The sequence below is a fragment of the Somniosus microcephalus genome, chromosome 21 (assembly GCF_052327205.1).
Source record: "Somniosus microcephalus isolate GS21.2 chromosome 21, FLI_Smic_1.0, whole genome shotgun sequence".
NCBI classification, from domain to species: domain Eukaryota; kingdom Metazoa; phylum Chordata; class Chondrichthyes; order Squaliformes; family Somniosidae; genus Somniosus; species Somniosus microcephalus.
Genome location: NC_141007.1, coordinates 71,393,892 through 71,416,790, shown reverse-complemented (window position 1 = coordinate 71,416,790; position 22,899 = coordinate 71,393,892). Strand labels below are relative to the sequence as shown.

The 22,899-nt window shown below is 44.2% G+C and overlaps 1 protein-coding gene across 3 annotated transcripts in view; it reads right to left on the bottom strand.

Moving 5' to 3' along the window:
- helz (helicase with zinc finger) overlaps positions 1-22,899 on the bottom strand; it is a 273,401-nt gene that overhangs the window by 43,646 nt on the left and 206,856 nt on the right. For all 3 annotated transcript variants that reach the window (XM_085963917.1, XM_085963918.1, XM_085963919.1), the window contains exons 25-26: positions 3,812-4,007; positions 1,849-1,931 (exon numbers count right to left, since the gene is read on the bottom strand). In XM_085963917.1, coding sequence (XP_085820043.1) covers positions 1,849-1,931; positions 3,812-4,007 — 279 coding nt within the window. The remainder of the gene's footprint in view (positions 1-1,848; positions 1,932-3,811; positions 4,008-22,899) is intronic.

Sequence of the window (22,899 nt, the reverse complement as noted above, 5' to 3'; positions counted from 1 at the left end):
TACACAGACCCTCCCCCAAATGATCGAGGTGAGATTGGCAAAATCACCCCCAAGCGGACCGAGTGATCATGTCAGTTGCTAAGGGAATTTAAACCCAGGCTGCCTAGTCCAGGGATCAATATTCGAGTACTGTGCCACAGTGTCCCACCTCCTCCCTGGGCGATTTAATTTATGGTCTGCACCCCTTTCGATCACGCGTCTTTTATCCAAATCACTCCTGTGCAGACTGTCAGGCAAAAACTGCATGTGTGGGAATCTACAGGCCACGTCCAGGTTGCTGACCACTTGCATTGGCTCGAAGCTCCAAAACTGTGGGGTAGATTTTCAATCTGCTGCTCAGGTGTAAAACTGGTGTTGCGGATCAGTGAAATCAATGGAAATCGGGATGGTTGCTATAACAAGCAACCGGTGCTCAAGGTCAGTTGTGTGTCCAGGCAGCAAGGTGAAAATCTACCCCTGTATGTCTAACAATACTTCACGCAACTGGCTTTCTGCTTCCAGCCTACAAAACTGCTTTTATTTGGAAGTCTGAAAAGTAAAGGTTCGATTGGCCAATGGGTTCATGTTAATCACATTTCCTACTGACATTAATGAAGCTAAAGAACCTTGAACTTTTCAGCATGGAAAGGAGGTGGTGTTATCGAGCTATACAGGATTGCATACAAGAGAGAAAATAATTCTAGAATTTAGATTGTGGGAATAGAAGGGGGCACAGGTTCAAGCTAGTAAAAGGTAATTTTAGGACTGACATCAGGAAATTCTTCTTCATACACAGCGACCAATGAATGAAATCGACTTCCAGAGTACTGAGACCGAAAAGCCCTGGAATTATGAGAGAAATAACTGAGTGCTACAATCGGGGGACTTTAGGATATTTCTGGATCAATGATTTAAGATGTGCCAAATGATCATCCTGTGAACTTGAGATGTTCAAGAACCTCTATACCTTCCCTATGGGAATGGCAGAGTGACACAGCAATGTTACAAATAAAAATTCCGCCTTCTATTTGAAAACCCCAGTATCCTGTACAATTGCTCTCCTTGTGGAAGTCAGGCAGGCAGAAATTATGGACAGGTGGCTACAAGACAGCGGAACATAATGAATTGTATAGGTTGGTCTGCCATTTGTTCTCGTTCTTCAATACCAAAATGTATCTACAATTCTGAACTGTTGCTCCACCACACAGCTCACTATATCAATGGATGTTTCTGAGGGCCCCCACCCCAGAATTCTGCACGCCATGTTCCCTATCTGATGAAATATTTCTGATGAAAGTCGATTCCTGGTACTCGAGTCAGACCGAGTTCTCCTTGCTTGCACCCAGTACAAAAAGTCTCATATAATTCTGCATCCTTTAGACGAAATGGAACTCGGAGCGATGCTTCCCCAAACCTTGGCTACAAACACGCTCCAACTGTGACCATGCTTTATCTTTATGTGCACGATTAAAAGGAACAACTTCTTCGGTACACAGATTGAGCGTCAATACAAACCAGACAAATTCTCAATTGAAGGCAGTACACACACAAAATATAGAACCCAAGGATTTACAGGAGATTCAAATTTGATTGTTGACAGCAAATTACTTTTCAGCTGGCTTGCACTTACAATTTCATTAGTCCTTCCCCCACCCCACCCCGATGTAATAAAGGAATACTTCTGAACAATGTGGCCTGCCTTTAACCTCTTCCATTTTAAGTATTCTTACATCACAATGGTAAGAAATACAAGCAAGCAGCATTTTATTCCATTGACGTCTAAGCTTGGTCCCTCATCTTTGCAAATTTCAAACAGAATCAAAGAAGAAGTGTTTAATTTCAGGCTGTTGTATAAAATCACACTCATACCTGTTTCTCTTTGGAGTCAGGTGGCTTCTTTTCTGGAGTTTGAAGCCTATTTTGTTCAGTTCTTGCAGTGCCCTCACTTTTTGCTGGATTTTTTGCAAAAAAGTTATAAATTTTATATAAAACACTTGAAATGTTTACCATAAATTACACATTATAAACCCGTGCATGAAGAGCTGATGTTACACCAGATTCTTCCCGATCCCAAGTGCTCCAGTTCCCAGGATAATTTTGTAATTTTAACTATTATATTAAGCAACACATCAACAATGCTATTTACTGCACATGCTCCTCAAAAAGCCCACCACCACCCCATCTCAAATCTCCATACCTTGATTGCATTATTAGCCAACTCTGTGGTCCCCTATCCTACAATTCCTTGTTCGATTCCCTTCAGTCCAGCTTCCACCCTGCTGGCAGCACTGAGACTGCCCTGGTCCAAGCCACGGCATCAACAACATCCTTTATGATTGTGCACTAATCCTCCCCCATCAACTTCTCTGCATTGTTCAACATGATCAACTATGATATCCCCCTCTCGCCTATCTGCTGCGGTTCACAGCCAATGGATTTCCCTCACGTACTTCCACTCCCACCTGTCCCAACATAGCCAGCTTCTCCTCTCAGCCCCACAGTTTCCTCCGGTGTATTCTCTGGTTCGGTTCTTGGTTCCCTCCTTTTTTCATTACATGTTGCTACTTGACAACACGGTCGATAGGCAGTGAGTTTCCAGATATATGCTGACAGCACTCAGCTCTACCTCTACACTGCCCCTGTGTATTGTTTGAATGCTTGTGTGACAAAGAAATGGAACTTCCTTGAAGTGAGCAATGGGAAGACTGAAGCCATTTTATTCAACTCTCACCAAAATTCCATATCCTTACCGACTCTATCCCCCCTCCGTGGCTGGATCTTTACCTCATTGCCACTGTAAACCTAATCCATGCTTTTGCTATCTCCAGACTTGACTTTTCCAATGCCCTCCTTACTGGACTCCTGTGCTCCAGCCTACACAAATTCCAATTTCTCTGAAGCTCTTCCACTCGTATCTTGTCTTGCTTGCTCATCACACTTGTGCTCACTGGCCTCCTTTCTGTCTTGCAATGCATTAAATTCAAAATTCCTGTCTTCATTTAAAAATCCCTCCATGGCGTTGCTCCGCCCGATTGCTGCAACCTCCTCTGGCCCAAGGTCCCAGTTCATATACTTCAGTCCTGTGACTCTGGCCTCTGGTACATAGCCCCCCCAACTCCATTGGTGGCAGAATGTTCAGCTATCTCAGCCCTACTTTCTATCATTTCCCCCCTAAAGCTCTTCTTGCTACTTCCCTCCCTGCGACTCCATCAAAAGCTTCCTCCAAACCTATCTTTCTGACTGTGCCTTTGGTTAGCTCTTCCATAAATGCTTGGTGTGAGTTTAATCGTGCTTTGGGGCATTTCCTACATTGGAGCTGCTATGTAAATGGAGTTGCTGTTGACAAGTCTACCACCACCAGGAGTATCCCGACTTCACAATTGGGTGCATTACCAGAATTATCATTTTGTTGAAATTTTCCTTGAAATATTTATTCAAATAGGTCTACATGGATTATCTACCACTCATTTTTAAAATAAAGCTAGACTGAAAATTGGACACAGCATTTTCTGATGCACTGTTAATAACAGTTTTCAAAAAACCATTAGATCTACAATAATCTTCCTGAAGTGGTCATGCCTGTGAATAGCTACAATCACTCCTGAGTTTCCAGAATACTAAAACACTTTTTCTTCTCAAGAGTATAATTTTACGTGACAAAATCTTTTGACAGCAACTCCTAATGCTCCTGTTACGCAGGCAGTGCCTTGTTCTACTGTGTGCTCTAAGTTTAATAAAAGCCAAGGCTGAAAGGGAGCAATAACCCTAATGCATTTGGAAGTAAATCAGTGGTATACAGTACAGTTTTAGCACCAAACCAACTGAAACTCACCTGTTCTGCTTTGTTCGTGCTCCTTCTCTGGATGTTGCTGCCCTAGTCCAATTGGGGAATGATGACCGAGGCCGTAGGGAATGGGAGATCCACGGCCGTGTGCCTGCAACAAGTTCATGTTGTACGCCATAGCCGCTTGATGGCTCATAATGCGAGGATCAACTGCAAAACGGCCTTGGTAATTAGGCCAAGGAACCTGCAAGGACAGGCAATCCTGATTAACGATAGCACATTGAAAATACCAAGTTCCTGTGATGTTTGATGGCACTCCACCAATTCCTCATTTACTGTGAAAAAACACGCAGAGGGAAGTGCAAATGTATACAAGGATCCACCAAGACACGACACTGGGTCTGTTTTCACATTACTACTTTTTGTCATAATTGGTATCACCATGGCTACCCCAGGACCCAGAAGGGAGGAGACAAATCTGCAGTGCAAAGTGTGTAACAAGTCCACCTTTAATGTAACCTGGGGGGCAGGCGGGGGAAGGGAGGAAATTGAGGGGAGGCATTTGGGACTTTCATGTATGGAGCTTGAGGCTCTTAAACAGGAGATCTGCTGCCTGAAGAAGCAGGTGAATAACTTTACATACCTGGTAAATTATGACTTCCTCAACAAGACAACAGGTAAGTCAGAATTCCCATGCGAGGAGTCTAGTTCTTTCTCTACTGTTGATTGTACTTTGTCAGCTAATAGATTTGCAGTGCTCGATGACCGAGAGGATACTCCGATCATCAACAGCAGCATTACTGATACAGCCACACCTTTCAGTACGACCCTGAAGTATGAAAACTGCATGGAAGAAAGGGTGAACTACCAAGGCGGCAGCTAAGGCAAAGACAGACAAACAGGTAAGGTGGTGTGCTCTCAGTGACTTCATCGTGAGGTACCTGGACCTGCAGAGGTAAGGCACTGCCTGGAGCAGTTGTGTGTTTTCCAGGAGTCAGGGTGAAGGATCTAGGGACCAAGTGGATAACCAAATGAAAGGTGAAAGGTCTGGAACTGTGAATGCACTGCATTTAGGTACAAAATGATATTACGGATTAAAAGTCTGTCCTCCTACAAGAGAACGACAAACAATTGATAAATGCACTACGGGACAAAGGGGAAAAAGTGGCAATATTGGGACTACTTCCAGTGCTGAATGGTTCACCAGAAAGGAACAGTCGTATCATCGGACTCAACATGTGGCTGGAGGATCTGTGCAAGAGGGAGAGGTTGACATTCATCAACAGCTGGAGGACTGTCTATGGGGACGGTAAACTTTGTAGGAAGGATGCTCTTCATCTCAGAGACTGACAGGAAATATTGAGGCAGCTTATGGAGAGGATTTAAACTAATTCAGCTATGAGTTATACTGGACAATTGTGTGTGCAGTTCCTTCAGGGAACTTAACCAGAATATAACTTCAAAACCGAATTTGATAAATACTTGAAGGGGAAAATTTTGCCAGGCTATGGGGAAAGGGCAGGGGAATGGGACTAATTGGACGGCTCTATCAAAGAGCCAACACAGGCACGATGGGTCGAATGGTCTCCTTCTGTGCTGTATCATTCTGTGATTCTGTAATACTATAGCCAAAAGGTTAAGATCAAGATTATAAGGGGAAAATAATCTTAAACTGCAAGTATATAAAATAAGTGTCTAAATGGGGCAGAGGAGCAGAGGGATCCGGGAGTACAGATACACAAATCACATGTACTGTGCACAGTTCTGGTCTCCATATTATAAAAAGGATATAGAGGCACTGGAAACAGTGCAAAAAAGGTTTTCTAGGAGGATACCACAACTGAGGTGTTATACCCATCAGCAACGATTGAACAGGCTGGGGCTCTTTTCTCTAGAAAAGAGACTGAGGGGTGACCTGATAGAGGTCTTTAAGATTAGGAAAGGGTTTGATAGGGTAGACATAGAGAAGATGTTTCCACTTGCTGAAGACCAGAACCAGGGGCCATAAATATAAGATAATAAATCCAATAGGGAATTCAGGAGAAACTTCTTTGCAGAGAGTAGTTAGAATGTGGAACTCACTACCACAAGGAGTAGTTGAGGTGACTAGCATAGATGCATTTAAGGGGAAGCTAGATAAGCACGAGGGAGAAGGGAATAGAAGGATATGTTGATGGGGTGAGATGAAGAGGGGTGGGAGGAGGCTCGTGTGGAACATAAATACTGGCATGGACCTGTTGGGCTGAATGGCCTGTTTCTGTGCTGTAAATACTATGTAGTACTTTGTATATAGACCCTTAAAATTACTTTTTTATTTGATACTTCTTGCAATAACATAGTAGAACTTCAGTCTTGCACAGCATTAAAGAAATGAGACATTGTAGGCATGTCTGATACATGATTGTATGTAAATGCTGGAGCAGAAATCCAGCTTAAAGATGATAAGGGTTTTAGGAATGGTAGAGGAGGAGAGGAGAGAGGTTTGAGCTGTATTTGTTAATGAAAGTTTAACCGTTGTAGAGATAGATGATTTTAATGCAGTAGCTACAGCTGAAGCTATTTGGATTCAATTAGCTCAAGCCAATGGTTTGAAATTAATCACTGGCACTTGTTCGAGCGCTCCAGGACAAGGGGCCTTTTGTGGCAAGGCATTTTCAGCACAAATTACTGAAGCAGCTGGATTTAGACTATTTTGAACTGGACCAATCAGGACAAAAAACTCACTACAAGAGGGCACCAAGAATACAAATTGTTAAATCAAACTAAAATGTGTACAAATAAAATTAAAATTAAATCATGATCTGGTTCCTTTTGTTAATGATACAGCTGGTGTCCTGCGGCGTCCAAACATCTGGATTAGGCAGTGCATATATTATGGGGGATTTTAATTTCCCGGCATTCAATGGTCCAAAGGTGAACCATCTGGTGCAGTGAGATGATCAGCTGGAAGATTTGCTGATCCAATAAATGACTCTTCCCTCACAAAACATGTTAGTGAGGAAAACTAGGTGTATTCGCTTACTTGATCTAGTTTTTAAGCAGTGACTGAAATGCAGCATCAGGCCTCCATGTGGGGGAACACCTGGGCAACAGTGACCACAGCTTAATTAGATTCAATCGGATCACAATGTAGCACTCCCCAGGTTAGTAGGCAAGGTGGCAGGCCAACCCCACTCTAACTAGCTTCACGAGAATGACTCCAAGTACAAAGGGAAAAGGTTAAAAAAATTAATCTCCATTTCCCTTGAGAAGGTGGTTAACGCAAACTTCACCAAACTACAGAAAGAATTAAAAAGCTTAGGAAAATCCTGAACATTGCTTTAAATTAAGGCAGAATGGTAGAAGTAGAGGGCATGAGTATAAACTCGTGGAATATAAATTTAGAACTTGTACCAGAAGAAACTTCTTCACACAAAGGATAATAAGTGTCTGGAACAATCCCCCAGGCAGGGTAGCAGAGACAGCGTGTCTGGGGGAAGGCAGGGAGAGTCGAGAGTACAGCAACGAGCTTTGGTGGGCTAAATCTCCTTTTCACCTCATCGCTGACTTTTCTCATCTAAGCAGACAAGTCTAACACTGGCCTGTTGGATCTCCCTGTCTTGCAGGGAAGTGCTCAGTTTCTCTGATCAGCACCACCCCCTCTGTTTTCCCCAATAAAGTCAAGATTGGCAACTAGCTGCAGTGAAAATTGTCAGTGTGGAACTGCAGCCTGGCACTGCACCTACCGTGAAGTGTGCTCTTGCACCAGTTCAGTTGTGTATTCAGCGTACAATTCTGCTCAGATTCACTGCAAGCACGTTTAGCCCTCCTTATGACAGTGTATTTAAAAACATAAAAATAACATGGTCAAATTCCCCCATTTGCGTGAACTCAAACAGTGGAGATGATGAAACCTACATTCGCTTCAGCTGTGAACATTAAATGTCACTACACTGTAAGTAGCAAAATAAACTTGCATTTCAGTAAGACACTCTGGCTGGATGGAAGAGCACAATTGACGCTAAGCAGCATTGAAAATGAGGATTTGATCTCCCCGATACTTCTAGTTGAACACTTTAGTAGCTGGTTATTGGGAGTTTTTTTGTATTTTATGTAAAGAGATAAAATGAAGATGACAACAATCACACTGCATTATTACCATCTATTTTACAAGCTCAGACATGGGCAGGGAAATATAACATTTAATAAGTGTTTTTTCCTCTGCTAACTGCGACCTTGAATGTTTTCTGTAGTAAAAAGAAACTGATGTTCTCGTCACACCTTTTTGCCCTCAAGTTATCAAAATAGGGAAGTGAGACTTGTACATGCAAGTGTTATAATTCACATGTTACAGTACTTGGTGCGCACTTTTGTTTCAATTCCTCTCGTCTCCCAAAGTGGCACAGTTCGACAGCCTCCCTCCACCACCTTGCCCAGGTAACCATTCCTCCTATGTGGATCCAGACTGCAAGTGTTGGCAGGCTAGTCCACCTGTCAACATTACTGGTAAAGTTTCGCCCAGCAGTCGAACAAAAGATCTCCTCACAAATGAGGCTTACTGAATAATTTGAGCAAGTGCAGGGGCAGGGAGGAGGGGGAGGAAAGAACAAAGGGAGGGGCTGTGATAGGCTGGAAGGCAGGAGAGATTGACTGACAAAAGAGATGATGGTGCAAGGCAAAAAGAGAAGGTAATGGGACAAGTTAAGAAACAAAAGATGACTGTAGATGAGGTGTAAATGGCAAAGGCAGAATAATCAGCAGCTGCCATGTGAGGAAAAAAAGAGGAAAAAAAGGCCGAGGTTATAGTCTGAAGCTGTTCAACTCGATGTTCTGACGAAGGGTCCTCGACCCGAAACCTTGACTCTGTTTCTCTCGCTCGATGCTGCCTGACCTGCTGAGTGTTTCCAGCATTTTCTGTTGATATTGCAGATTTTCAGCATCTGCAGTATTTTGCTATAGTATTAGTGAATAATTTGAGAGCTAGTTATGGTCAGTCTCATCAATGGAGATATATATTACTATGCACTTTTTAATCATGACATTTTATTTTCCAGTTGAAGATATACTGAGTTCAATGAGTATTTTAATAGATAAAAATCAGCTGAAACTGCTTTGTGATAATCTTCCAGTAAATATGTTCCCCACCCCTCTCTGCCATTTCTCCAAAGAATTTTTATACGATGAAAGAGAAATCCAATTATAGTTTTAAACTCTTCAATTTGATCAAGATGACAGAGAAGCAGGAACGTACAATTTGGATCCATTATCTTCGCTGACATTGTTTCAGTCACTAGTTCAACTGCTGCTTCTGTTTGCTTTTTGTTGAGAATGGGGGACACGTTGTAAAGTGAAGGATATTGGTGCTGCGGCGCAGAACAATTTCTACTCTTTTTTTGCACCAAGCATTAGCATTCAAGCAGTCCCAGGCCAGGTTAAATGCAGAGAGACAATCCCTCCATCCTTCCTGATAATATATTGTAATCTCATCCTTGGAAGGGACACCTTCCAATTCCCTAATACCGTGAGATTGCCACTTCTTACCAATTATCCTTTACGGCAAGCGAAATTGGAAAATCGACAGCAATTAATGTTCAATTACAGGCATTTCATCACTGAAGTCGCCCTCATTAGTAACTCAATCAGCTAATTTTAGGAATTTAAGGAGGGAGCGAAAACAGGTAGATTGGAAAAAGGCGGCTGCAGGGTAAAACAGTAACTGAGCAATGGAGGGCATTCAGGGGAGAGATAGTTCAGGTGCATATTCATTTGAAGGAAAAAGGTAGAGCATCCAGAGCTAATGCGCCCTGGATGACAAAGGAAATAAAAGTTAAAATAAAACAGAAAAAGGAGGCTTATGACAATTGTCAGGAGCAAGATTCAGTTAATAACCAGGAAGATTATAGAAAGTACAGGAGGGAACTGAAAAAGTTAATATGGGAAGCAAAGAGAGGTTACGAGAAAAGATTAGCAGGCAACATTAAAGTGAACCCTAAAACATTTTATAAACATATAAAGTGCAAGCGGTTCGCTAGGAAAAAAGTTCGGCCTATTAAGGACCCAAAGGGAAATCTTCATGTAGAGGCCGAGGACATGGCTAAAGTATTAAATGAGTATTTTACATCCATCTTCACAAAGGAAACAGATGTGAAGATTACACTAAAAGAGTGGGAAGTTGTGGAAAGGAAAATAATAGATAAAGATGTACCAAAAAAGATCAGCATTACTGAAAGTTGGTAAGTCACCTGGTCCAGATGGAATGCATCCTAGGATGCTGAGAGAAGCAAAGCTAGAAATAGCAGAGGCATTGGTCACAATCTTTCAAAGCTCATTGGATACAGGAGTCGTGCCAGAGGACTGGAGGGTTGCTAATGTTATACCACTATTCAGGAGAGGGGAGAGGGATACAACAGGAAACTGCAGGCTAGTCAGCCTAACAGTGGTGGTGAGGAAGTTATTGGAAGCCATCAAAGACAAAATAAACTTTCATTTAGAAAGGCATGGGTTAGTCAAGGAGAGCTAGTGTGGATTTGTTAAATGCAAATCTAACTAACTTGATTGAATTCTTTGATGTGTTAACGGAGAAGGTTGATCAAGGTATTGCAGTAGATATTACATATATGGATTTTTGGAAGGCATTCAACAAAGTGCCACGCAGGAGGCTTATTATGATGGAAGCCCATGGAATTAAGGGGAAAGTGGCGGTATGGATACAAAATTGGTTCAGTGACAGGAAGCAAAGGGTGGTGCTGGATGGATGTTTTTCAGACTGGGAGGTGGTGTGCAGTGGCGTTTCCCAAAGGTCAGTTTGGGTCCATTACTCTGTGCAATTTTTATAAACGACCTAGACTCAGGTGTAGGGGGCAGCATTATAAAGTTTGCAGATGATACGAAACTTGGTAAAGTAGTAGATAGTGATGAGGATAGTTACAGGCTTCAGGATGACAGACAGGATGGTGAAATTGTCAGAAGCATGGCAGATGAATTCAATGCAGAGAAGTGTGAAGTAATGCAATAATGGGAGGACTAATATGGATAGACTATACTATAAATGGCAAGATTTTGAAATGTGTAGATGAGCAGAGAGACCTTGGTGTCCATATACACAAATCCTTAAAGATGGCAGGGTAAATTGATATGGTGGTTATAAAAGCATATGGGTTACTTGGGTTTAGAAATAGTGGAATAGAATATAAAAGCAAAGAGATCACACGAGAACTTTCTAAATCACGGGATAGGCCTCAGCTGGAGTAGTGTGGACAATTCTGGGCCCCACACTTCAAGAAAGATGTCAAGGCCTTAGAAAGGGTAGAGGAGGTTTACCAGGATGTTACCAGGGATGAGGGCTTTCAGTTATGAGGAGAGGTTGGAAAAGTTAGGACTGTTCTCCATGGAACAGAGGGGGGGGGGGGAGGGAGGAGATGGGGGGGAAGGGAGGAGATGGGGGGGAAGGGAGGAGATGGGGGGGAGGGGAGGAGATGGGGGGGAGGGGAGGAGATGGGGGGGAAGGGAGGAGATGGGGGGGGAGGGAGGAGATGGGGGGAAGGGAGATGGGGGGGAGGGGAGATGGGGGGAGAGGAGATAGGGGAGAAGAGATGGGGGGAGGAGGAGGGGGGGAGGAGGAGAGAGTGTGAGCAGAGAGAGAGGGTGGAGAGGGCTTGAGCAATTCATGTGTGTTTTTGCCATTTGGAATTTTTACCTTTTCAAGCAAAAACCCGTCGAACTCAGTTCCCTCATTTCACGTGTCTTTTTGAATTTCATCACCTTCCCGCAACTTTGTAGGGAAGCTATTTTTTAAACTAATTTTTGCCTACACCAGGCTCTCTATGCAACTTGATTTCTGCACCAGACCAGATAAAAATATGATTTACATTAGCACTGAAGTGATAAACTGCACAGTTTTGTTTAATGAATTTGCTGCGATACTAAAAACAAATGGGCTGAAAAATCTCAAAAAGTCAAAGTATTAACCTTGTCTACACATGGAGATGGATCAGTCAACCGTGTAATTAATCTTGGTTATTTCCATATTTAAAATTTTGAGCTTCTGTGCACTGGTATTGAACTGCATTAAAAGTCATATTTCATATACTAATAGCTTAAATGCACAACGTGAAGTCAGTTCTACGGAAGCAATACATCTCAATTCAACAATATTCTCAACACTGGTTTGGGAATCTCCTCGCATTTTAACACATTTGAAACCAGGGGGCAGTCAGTACTGGGCCACATTGAAACCAGTGTTGAAAACATCCTTGCGCTCTCAGCACCAAGTCAATAAACAATCAGATAACGCAACTTTTTGCCCCCCACTCGTTTCAACAAAATCATTTTAAATCTCAGTGACTCTGCAGTACTGATCAGCAGGAATATTTAAATCCAGATCGTACGCTGACCGTTTTGGGTTTTCTTGCCCTCCTCTCCATGAAGGTTCTGACCCTTGCTGTGGAACGGTCCCGTAGGACCCAACCACCTCTGCTACCTCACCAACAAGGCGCGCCTTCGTGCTCTGAGCATCGGCACGAGGGGGGCTGTTCAACTGTGACGGGCGCGACAATGCCTCTCCCCATCCGATCCCAACGTGCATGAATTTCCAGTGAGAAATGGGGGTTTATCAGAGGCTAGCAACCACAGTGGGAGCCCTCAATGACTCACCCCACCCACCTCCCCTTGTCGTTACAAGTCCAGGGATCCGGAGCTCAACTGTGGTGTTCCCTCTGCAGCTCCAGTTGCAATTAGGTAACTCGTGACAGACCAGGGATCTAGCCTGGCACTTTGCTGATCTCTATCGGTTAGAACTGTATCCACAAACATCACTGCTTTGTCATCTCACTCCAAATGGATTGCACTGCAGAGTGACTGAGAGACGTACATTGATGATTCCATTTAGAAAGAAAGACAGACTTGCATTTATATAGCGTCTTTCACGACCTCAGGACATCCCAAAGCACTTTACAGCCAATTAAGTACTTTTGAGGTGTTGTAATGTAGGAAACGCGGCAGCCAATTTGCACACAACACGCTCCACAAACAGCAGTGTGATAATGACCAGATAATCTGTTTTAGTGATGTGGGTTGAGGGATAAATATTGGCCCCAGGACACCGGGGAAAACTCCCCTGCTCTTTTTCGAAATAGTGCCATGGGATCTTTTACGTCCGCCTGAGTGGCCAGATGGGGCCCTCATCCGCAAGTGGCACTTCTGTCAGTGCAGCACTCCCTCAGTGCTGCACTGCAGTGCCAGTCTAGATTTTTTAAAATGTGCTCAAGTATCTGGAGCAGGATTGAACCCACAACCTTCTGACTCAAGAGGTGAGAATGCTACCAACTGAGTCACAGCCGACACATAAAATTGCACCCCATGACAAATGAAGTAAAAAAAGTTATCGAATCTGTATTTCCCCCTCCAAAAAATCTTGCTAACTTTTTACCTTCAATTACTCATCAACCAAGCCCCTCTTACAGAACACTGCTTGTATTGTTCAACGTTATAAACTTGAATAACCATGCAATCACTAACATAAGGTATGTTCCAAGAGCTCATCACACTTGCAATACAATTTATCATTCAATTCCCATTGTATAAAGAGGTGGTGCAGCAGATTAGCATACGTGCTTTTCATCTGACGCGTTGGCTTCAAATCCAGCGCATGTGGACGGGACAAATATAGCCACTGTTTGCTGGCTACGACGGTGCTTTGTAAAATGTGTTTGAGCAGTCTCCTCCCAGCTCCGAGTGAGCAATCTCAGTCAGGGAACGGCAGCACAGTGGTTATGTTAACTAGACTAGTAATCCAGAGGCTTGGACTGATGATCCGGAGACGTGAGTTCAAATCATAAGAACATAAGGAAGAGGAGCAGGAGTCGGCCATTTGGCCCTTCGAGCCTGCTCCGCCATTCAATAAGATCATGGCTGATCTTCTACCTCATCTCCACTTTCCTGCCCGATCCCCATATCCCTTGATTCCCTTAATATTCAAAAATCTATCGATCTCGGTCTTGAATATACTCAATGACTGAGCCTCCACAGCCCTCTGTGGTAGAGAATTCCAAAGATTCACCATCCTGAGTGAAGAAATTTCTCCTCACCTCAGTCCTAAATGGCCAACCCCTTATTCTGAGACTGTGACCCCCTGGTTCTCGACTCCCCAGCCAGGGGAAACATCCTCCCTGCATCTACCCTGTCAAGTCCTCTAAGAATTTTGCATGTTTCAATGAGATCACCTCTCATTCTTCTGAACTCCAGAGAATATAGGCCTAGTCTACGCAATCTCTCCTCGTAGGACAATCCCCCCATCGCAGGAACCAGTCTGGTGAACCTTCGTTGCACTCCCTCAATGGCAAGTATATCCTTCCTTAGGTAAGGAGACCAAAACTGTACACAATACTCCAGGTGTGGGCTCACCAGGGCCCTGTATAATTGCAGTAAGACGTCTTTACTCTTATACTCAAATCCCCTTATAATAAAGGCTAACATACCATTTGCTTTCCTAATTGCTTGCTGTACCTGCCTTTAGCCAAGCTGTTCCAGTACAGTTACAACACTGGCATCTATCCAACAATGTGGAAAACTGCCCAGGTATGTCCTGTCCACAAAAAGCAGGACAAATCCAACCCGGCCAATTACCGCCCCATCAGTCTACTCTCAATCATCAGCAGAGTGATGGAAGGTGTCATCGACAGTGCTATCAAGCGGCATTTACTCACCAATAACCTGCTCAGTGATGCCCAGTTTGGGTTCCGCCAAGACCACTCGGCTCCAGACTTCATTACAGCCTTGGTCCAAACATGGACAAAGGAGCTGAATTCCAGAGGTGAGGTGAGAGTGACTGCCCTTGACATCAAGGCAGCATTTGACCGAGTGTGGCATCAAGGAGCCCGAGTAAAACTGAAGTCAATGGGAATCAGGGGGAAAACGCTCCACTGGCTGGAGTCATACCTAGCACAAAGGATGATCATCACAGCCCCAGGACATCGCTGCAGGAGTTCCTCAGGGCAGTGTCCTAGGCCCAACCATCTTCAGTTGCTTCATCAATGACCTTCCTTCCAACATAAGGTCAGAAATGGGGATGTTCGCTGATGACTGCAATGTGTTCAGCGCCATTCACAACTCCTCAGATAATGAAGCAGTCCATACCCGCATGCAACAAGACCTGGACGACGTTCAGGCTTAGGCTGATAAGTGGCAGGTAACATTCACGTCACAGAAGTGCCAGGCAATGACTATCTCCAACAAGTGAGAGTCTAACCACCTCCCCTTGACATTCAACAGCATTACCATCGCCGAATCCCCCACCATCAACATCCTGGGGTCAGCATTGATCAGAAACTTAACTGGACCAGTCATCTAAATGCTTTGGCAACAAGAGCAGGTCAGAGGCTAGGTATTCTGCAGCGAGTGTCTCACCTCCTGACTCCCCAAAGCCTTTCCACCATCTACAAGGCACAAGTAAGGAGTGTGATGGAATGCTCTCCATTTGCCTGGATGAGTGCAGCTCCAACAACACTCAAGAAGCTCGACACCATCCAGGCAAAGCAGCCCACTTGATTGGCACCCCATCTACCACCTTAAACATTCACCCCCTCCACCACCAGCGTACCGTGGCTGCAGTGTGTACCATCTACAAGATGCACTGCAGCAACTCGCCAAGGCTTCTTTGGCAGCACCTCCCAAACCTGCGACCTCTACCACCTAGAAGAACAAGGGCAGCAGGCGCATGGGAACACCACCACCTCCAAGTTCCCCTCCAAGTCACACACCATCCTGACTTAGAAATATATCGCCGATCCTTCATCGTCGCTGGGTCAAAATCCTGGAACTTCCTACCTAACAGCACTGTGGGAGTACCTTCACCACACGGACTGCAGTGGTTCAAGAGGGTGGCTCACCACCACCTTCTCAAGGGCAACTAGGGATGGGCAATAAATGCTGGCCTTGCCAGCGACGCCCACATCCCATAAACGAATAAAAAGTGATTTGTGTACAAGGACACCCAGGTCCCTCTGAACACCAACATTTCCCAATCTCTCACCATGTAAAAAATACCCTGCTTTTCTATTTTTCCTACCAAAGTGGATAACTTGACATTTCTCCACATTATATTCCATTTGCCATGTTCTTGCCCACTCACTTAGCTTGTCTATATCCCCTTGAAGCCTCCTTGCATCCTCCTCACAACTTACATTCCCACCCAGCTTTGTATCAGCAGCAAACTTGGATATATTACATTTGATCCGCTCATCCAAATCATTGATGTAGATTGTAAATAGCTGAGGCCCAAGCACTGATCCATGCGGTACCCCACTAGTTACAGCCTGCCAATTACCCGTTTATTCCTACACTCTGTTTTCTGTCTGTTAACCAATCCTCAATCCATGCGAGTACATTACCCCCAATCCCATGAACCCTAATTTTGTTTAATAACCTCTTATGCGGCACCTTATCGAATGCCGTCTGAAAATCCAAATACACCACATGCACTGGTTCCCCCTCATCTATTCTGCTAGTTTCAACCTCAAAAAACTCTAACAGAGTTGTCAAACACGATTTCCCTTTCATAAATCCGTGTTGACTCTGCCCAATCCTATTATTATTTTCTAAGTGCCCTGTTACCACGTCCTTAATAGTAGATTCTAGCATTTTCCCTTCTACTGGCGTCAGGCTAAGTGGTCTGTAGTTCCCCGTTTTCTCGGTCCCTCCTTTCTTAAATAGTGGGGTTACTTTTGCTACCTTCCAATCCGCGGGAACCGTTTCAGAATCTATGGAATACGGCAGATGTGGAATTTAAACTCAGCTAATTAAATAAATTTGGAATGGTGACCATGTAACTATCTAAGATTATCGTAAAAACCCATCTGGTTCACTAATGTCCGTTAGGGAAGGAAATCTGCTGTTCTTGCCTGGTGTGGCCTATATGTGACTCCTGACCCACAGCAAGCCACTCAGTTGGCTCACCACCATGTCAAGGGAAAAATGCTGGCCTTGCCAGTGACACCCACAACCCGTGAATGAATAAATAAAAAAATTAGGATGGCTGGTGCAGGAAGTGGAAATGTCACAATAAATGGTGCTGTTCAGAGTTTCAGCACTTTGCCCAGGTAGAATAGTGGAAGCTTATTCTGCATCTAACCTATGCTTTATCTGGGTGTTTACTGCTGACATTGGATGCTCAAAATGGAAAATGTTACAAATCCCAATACTAAAATCCCTCACCTTTAACAGTGATGAAATTTCGCACTCCTCATTGGGAACCTAACCAACACAGATTCTACAAAATCCCGAGGATGTAATTGAAAAACATTAATTCATCTGAACCTCTTTAATGATGTTCCTTTTGAATTGAATTCTTAGTTTGCATTATAAATGTTAGCTTGGCTCAGTTGGTAACACTCTCAGCCCTGCGTCATCAGGTTGCATGTTCAAGCCCCACTACAGACTTGAGCACATAATCGAGGATGGCACTTCAGTGCAGTACTGAAGGAGTTGCTTTGTCGGAGGAGCTATCTTTTGGATGAGACGTTAAGCTGAAGCCTTGGCTGCCTGTTCAGGTGGACGTAATAGATCTCATGGCGCAGAGCAGGCAGCTCTCTGACTGTCCTGGCCAATACCACCAAAAACAATTATCTGATCTGCTGTTTGTAGGACCTTGCGTCAACCAACTCCTGAGCTATCAAGGGAGACATCGGTGGGAAAAATCAACAAAACCTGATAACTGAAGGGGAAGCTGCTCATCAATTCTGGTTAAAAGCTGGTGAGATGTTTGATGTTTTTGTGGTGGGAGCTCCTTGCAGACTTCATCCGTCTTTCGGATGAGATGTTAAACCGAGGCCCCGTCTGCCCCCTCAGGTGGACGTAAAAGATTCCATGGCCATTATTCGAAGAGGAGCCGGGGAGTTATCCCCGGTGTCCTGGGCCAATATTTATCCCTCAATCAACATCACTAAAACAGATGATCTGGTCATTATCACATTGCTGTTTGTGGGAAATAGTCTGCTGCGTTTCCTACATTACAACAGAGACTACACTTCAAAAAGTACTTCATTGGCTGTAAAGCATTTTGGGATGTCTGGCAGTTGTGAAAGGCACTACAGAAGTGCAAGTCTTTCTTTTCCTTTTAAAAAGGCATGTGGACCATTTCAGGTGACACAATTTTGGAAAAGAACCCAGTGACTGATAAAAAGGGGAAAATACTTTCAAAATTTTAATCATGTAAAAAAGCTACCGCAGGTGGCACGATATATTTAACAGGGTCAGACAACAGGTAAATCTGTGCCTCCTTGATTACTTCTGGTTGGGAAAGAGATCCTTGGGTCTGTGCTGTATGAGTTGATGTTAACCGGAGCTAGCAGCAGAGGTGTTAGAACTAACCTCAGTGTCACAATGTTAGGGAGGGGAGGTCCTTCAATCCTGAATTCTAGCCAATGATCCCTGCTGGAGGGTGTTTTTATGCATTTGTTGGATCAGGAGTGATAGGCCAAATGGCCTCCTTCTGTGCTGCATGATTTCAGAGGTGGATTTGGTTTACATAGAAAATAGAAGATAGGAGCAGGAGTAGGCCATTCGGCCCCTCGAGCCTGTTCCGCCATTTAATGAGGTCATGGCTGATCATCCAAATTCAGTACCCTGTCCCTGCTTTCTCCCCATATCCCTTGATCCTTTTAGCCTTAAGAAATATATCTAACTCCTTGAATATATTTAATGAATTGGCCTCAACTGCCTTGTGTGGTAGAGAATTCCACAGGTTTACCACTCTCTGGGTGAAGAAATTCCTCCTCATCTCAGTCCTAAATGACTTACCCCTTATCCTTAAGACTGTGACCCCTGGTTCTGGATTCCCCCGCCATCGGGAACATCCTTCCTGCATCTAGTCTGTCTAGTCCTGTTAGAATTTTATAAGTTTCAATGAGATCCCCTCTCATTCTTCTAAACTCTAGCGAATATAAGCCTAATCGACCCAATCTCGCCTCATATGTTATTCCTGCCAGCCCAGGTATCAGTCTGGTGAATCTTCGCTGCACTCTCTCCATGGCAAGAACATCCTTCCTCAGATAAGGCGACCAAAACTGCACACAATACTCAAGGTGTGGTCTCACCAAGGCCCTGTACAACTGCAGCAAGACATCCTTACTTCTGTACTCGAATCCTCTCGCTATGAAGGCCAACATACCATTTACCTTCTTAACCGCCTGCTGCACCTGCATGCTTACCTTCAGCGACTGGTGCACAAGGACATCCAGGTCTCGTTGCACTTCCCCTTTTCCTAATCTATTGCCGTTCAGATAATAATCTGTCTTCCTGTTTTGCCACCGAAGTGGATAACCTCGCATTTATCCACATTATACTGCACCTGCCATGCATCTGCCCAATCACCCAACCTGTCCAAATCATCCTGCAGTTTCTCGGCATCCTCACAGCACGCACGCCCACCCAGCTTTGTGTCGTCTGCAAACTTGGAGATATTACATCTAGTTCCCTTGTCTAGATCATTTATATATAGTGTGAATAGCTGGGGTCCTAGCACTGATCCCTGCGGTGCCCCACCAGTCACTGCCTGCCACTCGGAAAAAGACCCGTTTATTCCAACTCTTTGCTTCCTGTCTGCCAACCAGTTCTCTATCCAAGACAGTACTTTACCCCCAATCCCATGTGCTTTAACTTTGCACGCTAATCTCTTATGCGGGACCTTATCGAAAGCCTTCTGAAAGTCCAAATACACCACATCCACTGGTTCTCCCTTATCTATTAGAGTCATAGAGTCATAGAGTAATACAGCACGGATAGAGGCCCTTCGGCCCATCGTGTCCGCGCCGGCCATCAAGCCCTGTCTAATCTAATCCCATATTCCAGCATTTGGCCCGTAGCCTTGTATGCTATGGCATTTCAAGTGCACATCCAAATGCTTCTTAAATGTTGAGGGTTTCTGCCTCCACAACCCTTTCAGGCAGTGAGTTCCAGACTCCAACCACCCTCTGGGTGAAAAAGTTCTTTCTCAAATCCCCTCTAAACCTCCCGCCCTTTACCTTGAATCTATGCCCCCTAGTTATCGACCCCTCTACTAAGGGAAAAAGCTCCTCAGCATCCATCCTATCTATGCCCCTCATAATTTTGTACACCTCAATCATGTCCCCCCTCAGCCTCCTCAGCTCCAAGGAAAACAAACCCAACCTGCCCAGTCTCTCTTCATAGCTGAAGCGCTCCAGCCCTGGTAACATCCTGGTGAACCTCCTCTGCACCCTCTCTAACGCGATCACATCCTTCCTGTAGTGTGGCGACCAGAACTGCACACAGTATTCCAGCTGTGGCCTAACCAGTGTTTTATACAGCTCCATCATAACCTCCTTGCTCTTATATTCAATGCCTCGGCTAATGAAGGCAAGTATCCCATATGCCTTTTTTACCACCTTATCCACCTGTTCCGCCGCCTTCAGGGATCTGTGTACTTGCACACCCAGATCCCTCTGACCCTCCGTCTTGCCTAGGGTCTTTCCATTCATTGTGTATTCCTTTGCCTTGTTAGTCCCCCCAAAGTGCATCACCTCGCACTTTTCCGGGTTAAATTCCATTTGCCACTGTTCCGCCCATCTGACCAACCCATCTATATCGTCCTGCAGACTGAGGCTACCCTCCTCGCTATTTACCACCCTACCAATTTTTGTATCATCCGCGAACTTACTGATCATACCCTTTACATTCATATCCAAGTCATTAATGTAGACCACAAACAGCAAGGGACCCAGCACCGATCCCTGTGGTACCCCACTGGCCACAGGCTTCCAGTCACAAAAACAACCTTCGACCATCACCCTCTGCCTTCTGCCACTAAGCCAGTTTTGTATCCAATGTGCCAAGGCACCCTGGATTCCATGGGCTCTTACCTTCTTGACCAGTCTCCTGTGCGGGACTTTATCGAAGGCCTTACTGAAATCCATGTATACCACATCCACTGCGTTACCCTCATCCACACACCTAGTCACCCCCTCAAAAAATTCAATCAAATTAGTCAGACATGATCTTCCCTTGACAAAGCCATGTTGACTATCCCTGATTAATCCTTGCCTCTCCAAGTGGAGACAAATTTTGTCCCTCAGGAATTTTTCCAATAATTTTCCTACCACTGATGTTAGGCTCACTGGCCTGTAGTTCCCCGGTTTTTCCCTACTACCCTTCTTGAATAATGGTACTACATTAGCGGTTCTCCAGTCCTCTGGCACATCCCCTGTGGCCAGAGAGGTCCTGAATATATGTGTTAGAGCCCCCGCAATCTCCTCCTTTGCCTACCAGTTACATCCTCAAAAAATTCCAGTAGATTAGTCAAGCATGATTTACCTTTTGTAAATCCATGTTGACTTTGTCCGATCCTGTCACTGTTTTCCAAGTGCTCTGTTATTACATCTTTTATAATGGACTCGAGCATTTTCCCCACTACCGATGTCAGGCTTACCGGTCTATAATTCCCCGTTTTCTCTCTACCACCTTTTTTAAATAGTGGGGTTACATCCATGGGAACTGTTCCAGAGTCTATAGAATTTTGGGAAATGACCAGCAACGCATCTACTATTTCTAGGGCCACTTCCTTAAGTACCCTAGCATGTAGATTATCAGGCCCTGGGGATTTATCGACCTTCAATCCCGTCAATTTCCCTAACACCATTTCCCTACAAATACTGATTTCATTCAATTCCTCCCTCTCATTAGACCCTATGTTCCCCGATATCTCTGGGAGGTTATTTGTGTCCTCCTTTGTGAAGACAGAACCAAAGTATGTATTTAATTGGTCTGCCATTTCTTTGTTCCCCATTATAAATTCCCCTGATTCTGACTGCAAGGGACCTACGCTTGACTTCGCCAATCTTTTTCTCGTCACATATCTATAGAAGCTTTTACAGTCAGTTTTTATGTCCCCTGCAAGCTTACTCTCAATCTATTTTCCCCCTCTTAATTAATCCCTTTGTCCTCCTTTGCTAAATCCCAAACTGCTCCCAATCCTCAGGTTTGCTGCTTTTTCTGGCCAAATTATATGTCCTCTCCTTGGATCTAATGCTATCCCTAATTTCCCTTGTTAGCCACGGTTGAGTCACCTTTTTTGTTTTATTTTTATGCCAAACAGGGATGAACAAATTCTGTAGTTCATCCATGCGATCTTTAAATATTTGCCATTGCCTATCCACCGTCAACCCTTTAAGTAACGTTCCCCAATCCATCCTAGCCAACTCGTGCCTCGTACCATCGTAGTTTCCTTTATTTAAATTCAGGATCCTAGTCTCTGAGTCAACTACTTCACTCTCCATTTTAATGAAGAATTCTATCATATTATGATCGCTCCTCCCCAAGGGGCCTCGCACAACAAGATTGCTAATTAATCGGCTGTGATGCGTTCACGACTGAATAACTTACTGATGCTCCCCGTCGAAGCTCAAACCCAAAGGATGGTCAACTAGGTGACGTATTGGAGGGCTGCTGGCATCCATGAAACTCTACCCAGCATGACTTAGCAACTTCAGGGGAGAAGAAATTGGAGGGAAAATAAAACTACAGTTCGCCTACAAAGTCTAAAATTCAAATAGCTTCAAACATTTTCTGCAGCAATTCCTCAGTGCACTACTTCAATAAACCATTCCAGCATGAATATTCTGGCATTACACCATGTCACTTCATCTTTCAGCTCTTCAGATGAGACCTGCCACACATCAGTGTAAAGGTAGCCTGCTGCGGAAAATACTGGGCTCTGCAAGGCAATTTTGCTTATTTTAGAAAGATTTTCCACCCGACTTCCAATTGATGCACCAGAGTATAGTTTTGTGCAAATGTTGCAGACAAACCCGAAGTATTTCGGTTAATTTGGCTCCATAATTGGGGAATACAGATTACATTCAGGAAGAGCTAATTACCGTACAGCACATTCTAAGTGGTGCTTTCTTTGTCGGAAGATCTTTTAGAATGCAATTTGTTGGCAGTTTAGGTTCCCTTGGCTGCCACTGCAAATTACTAGGCAAATGGTTCTTTGGAAATTACATTTCAGAAAGCCAAGTCATTGCCAGTGGGGGCTTGGAAAGCCTTTTGACTCTTTTATGGTTATGGGTACTAACTAAAATGCGTTCCGGCCGCTGTAATCCAGATCACAGTGGATATGCATGGCACCAAACCACCATTAAGTTGTACAA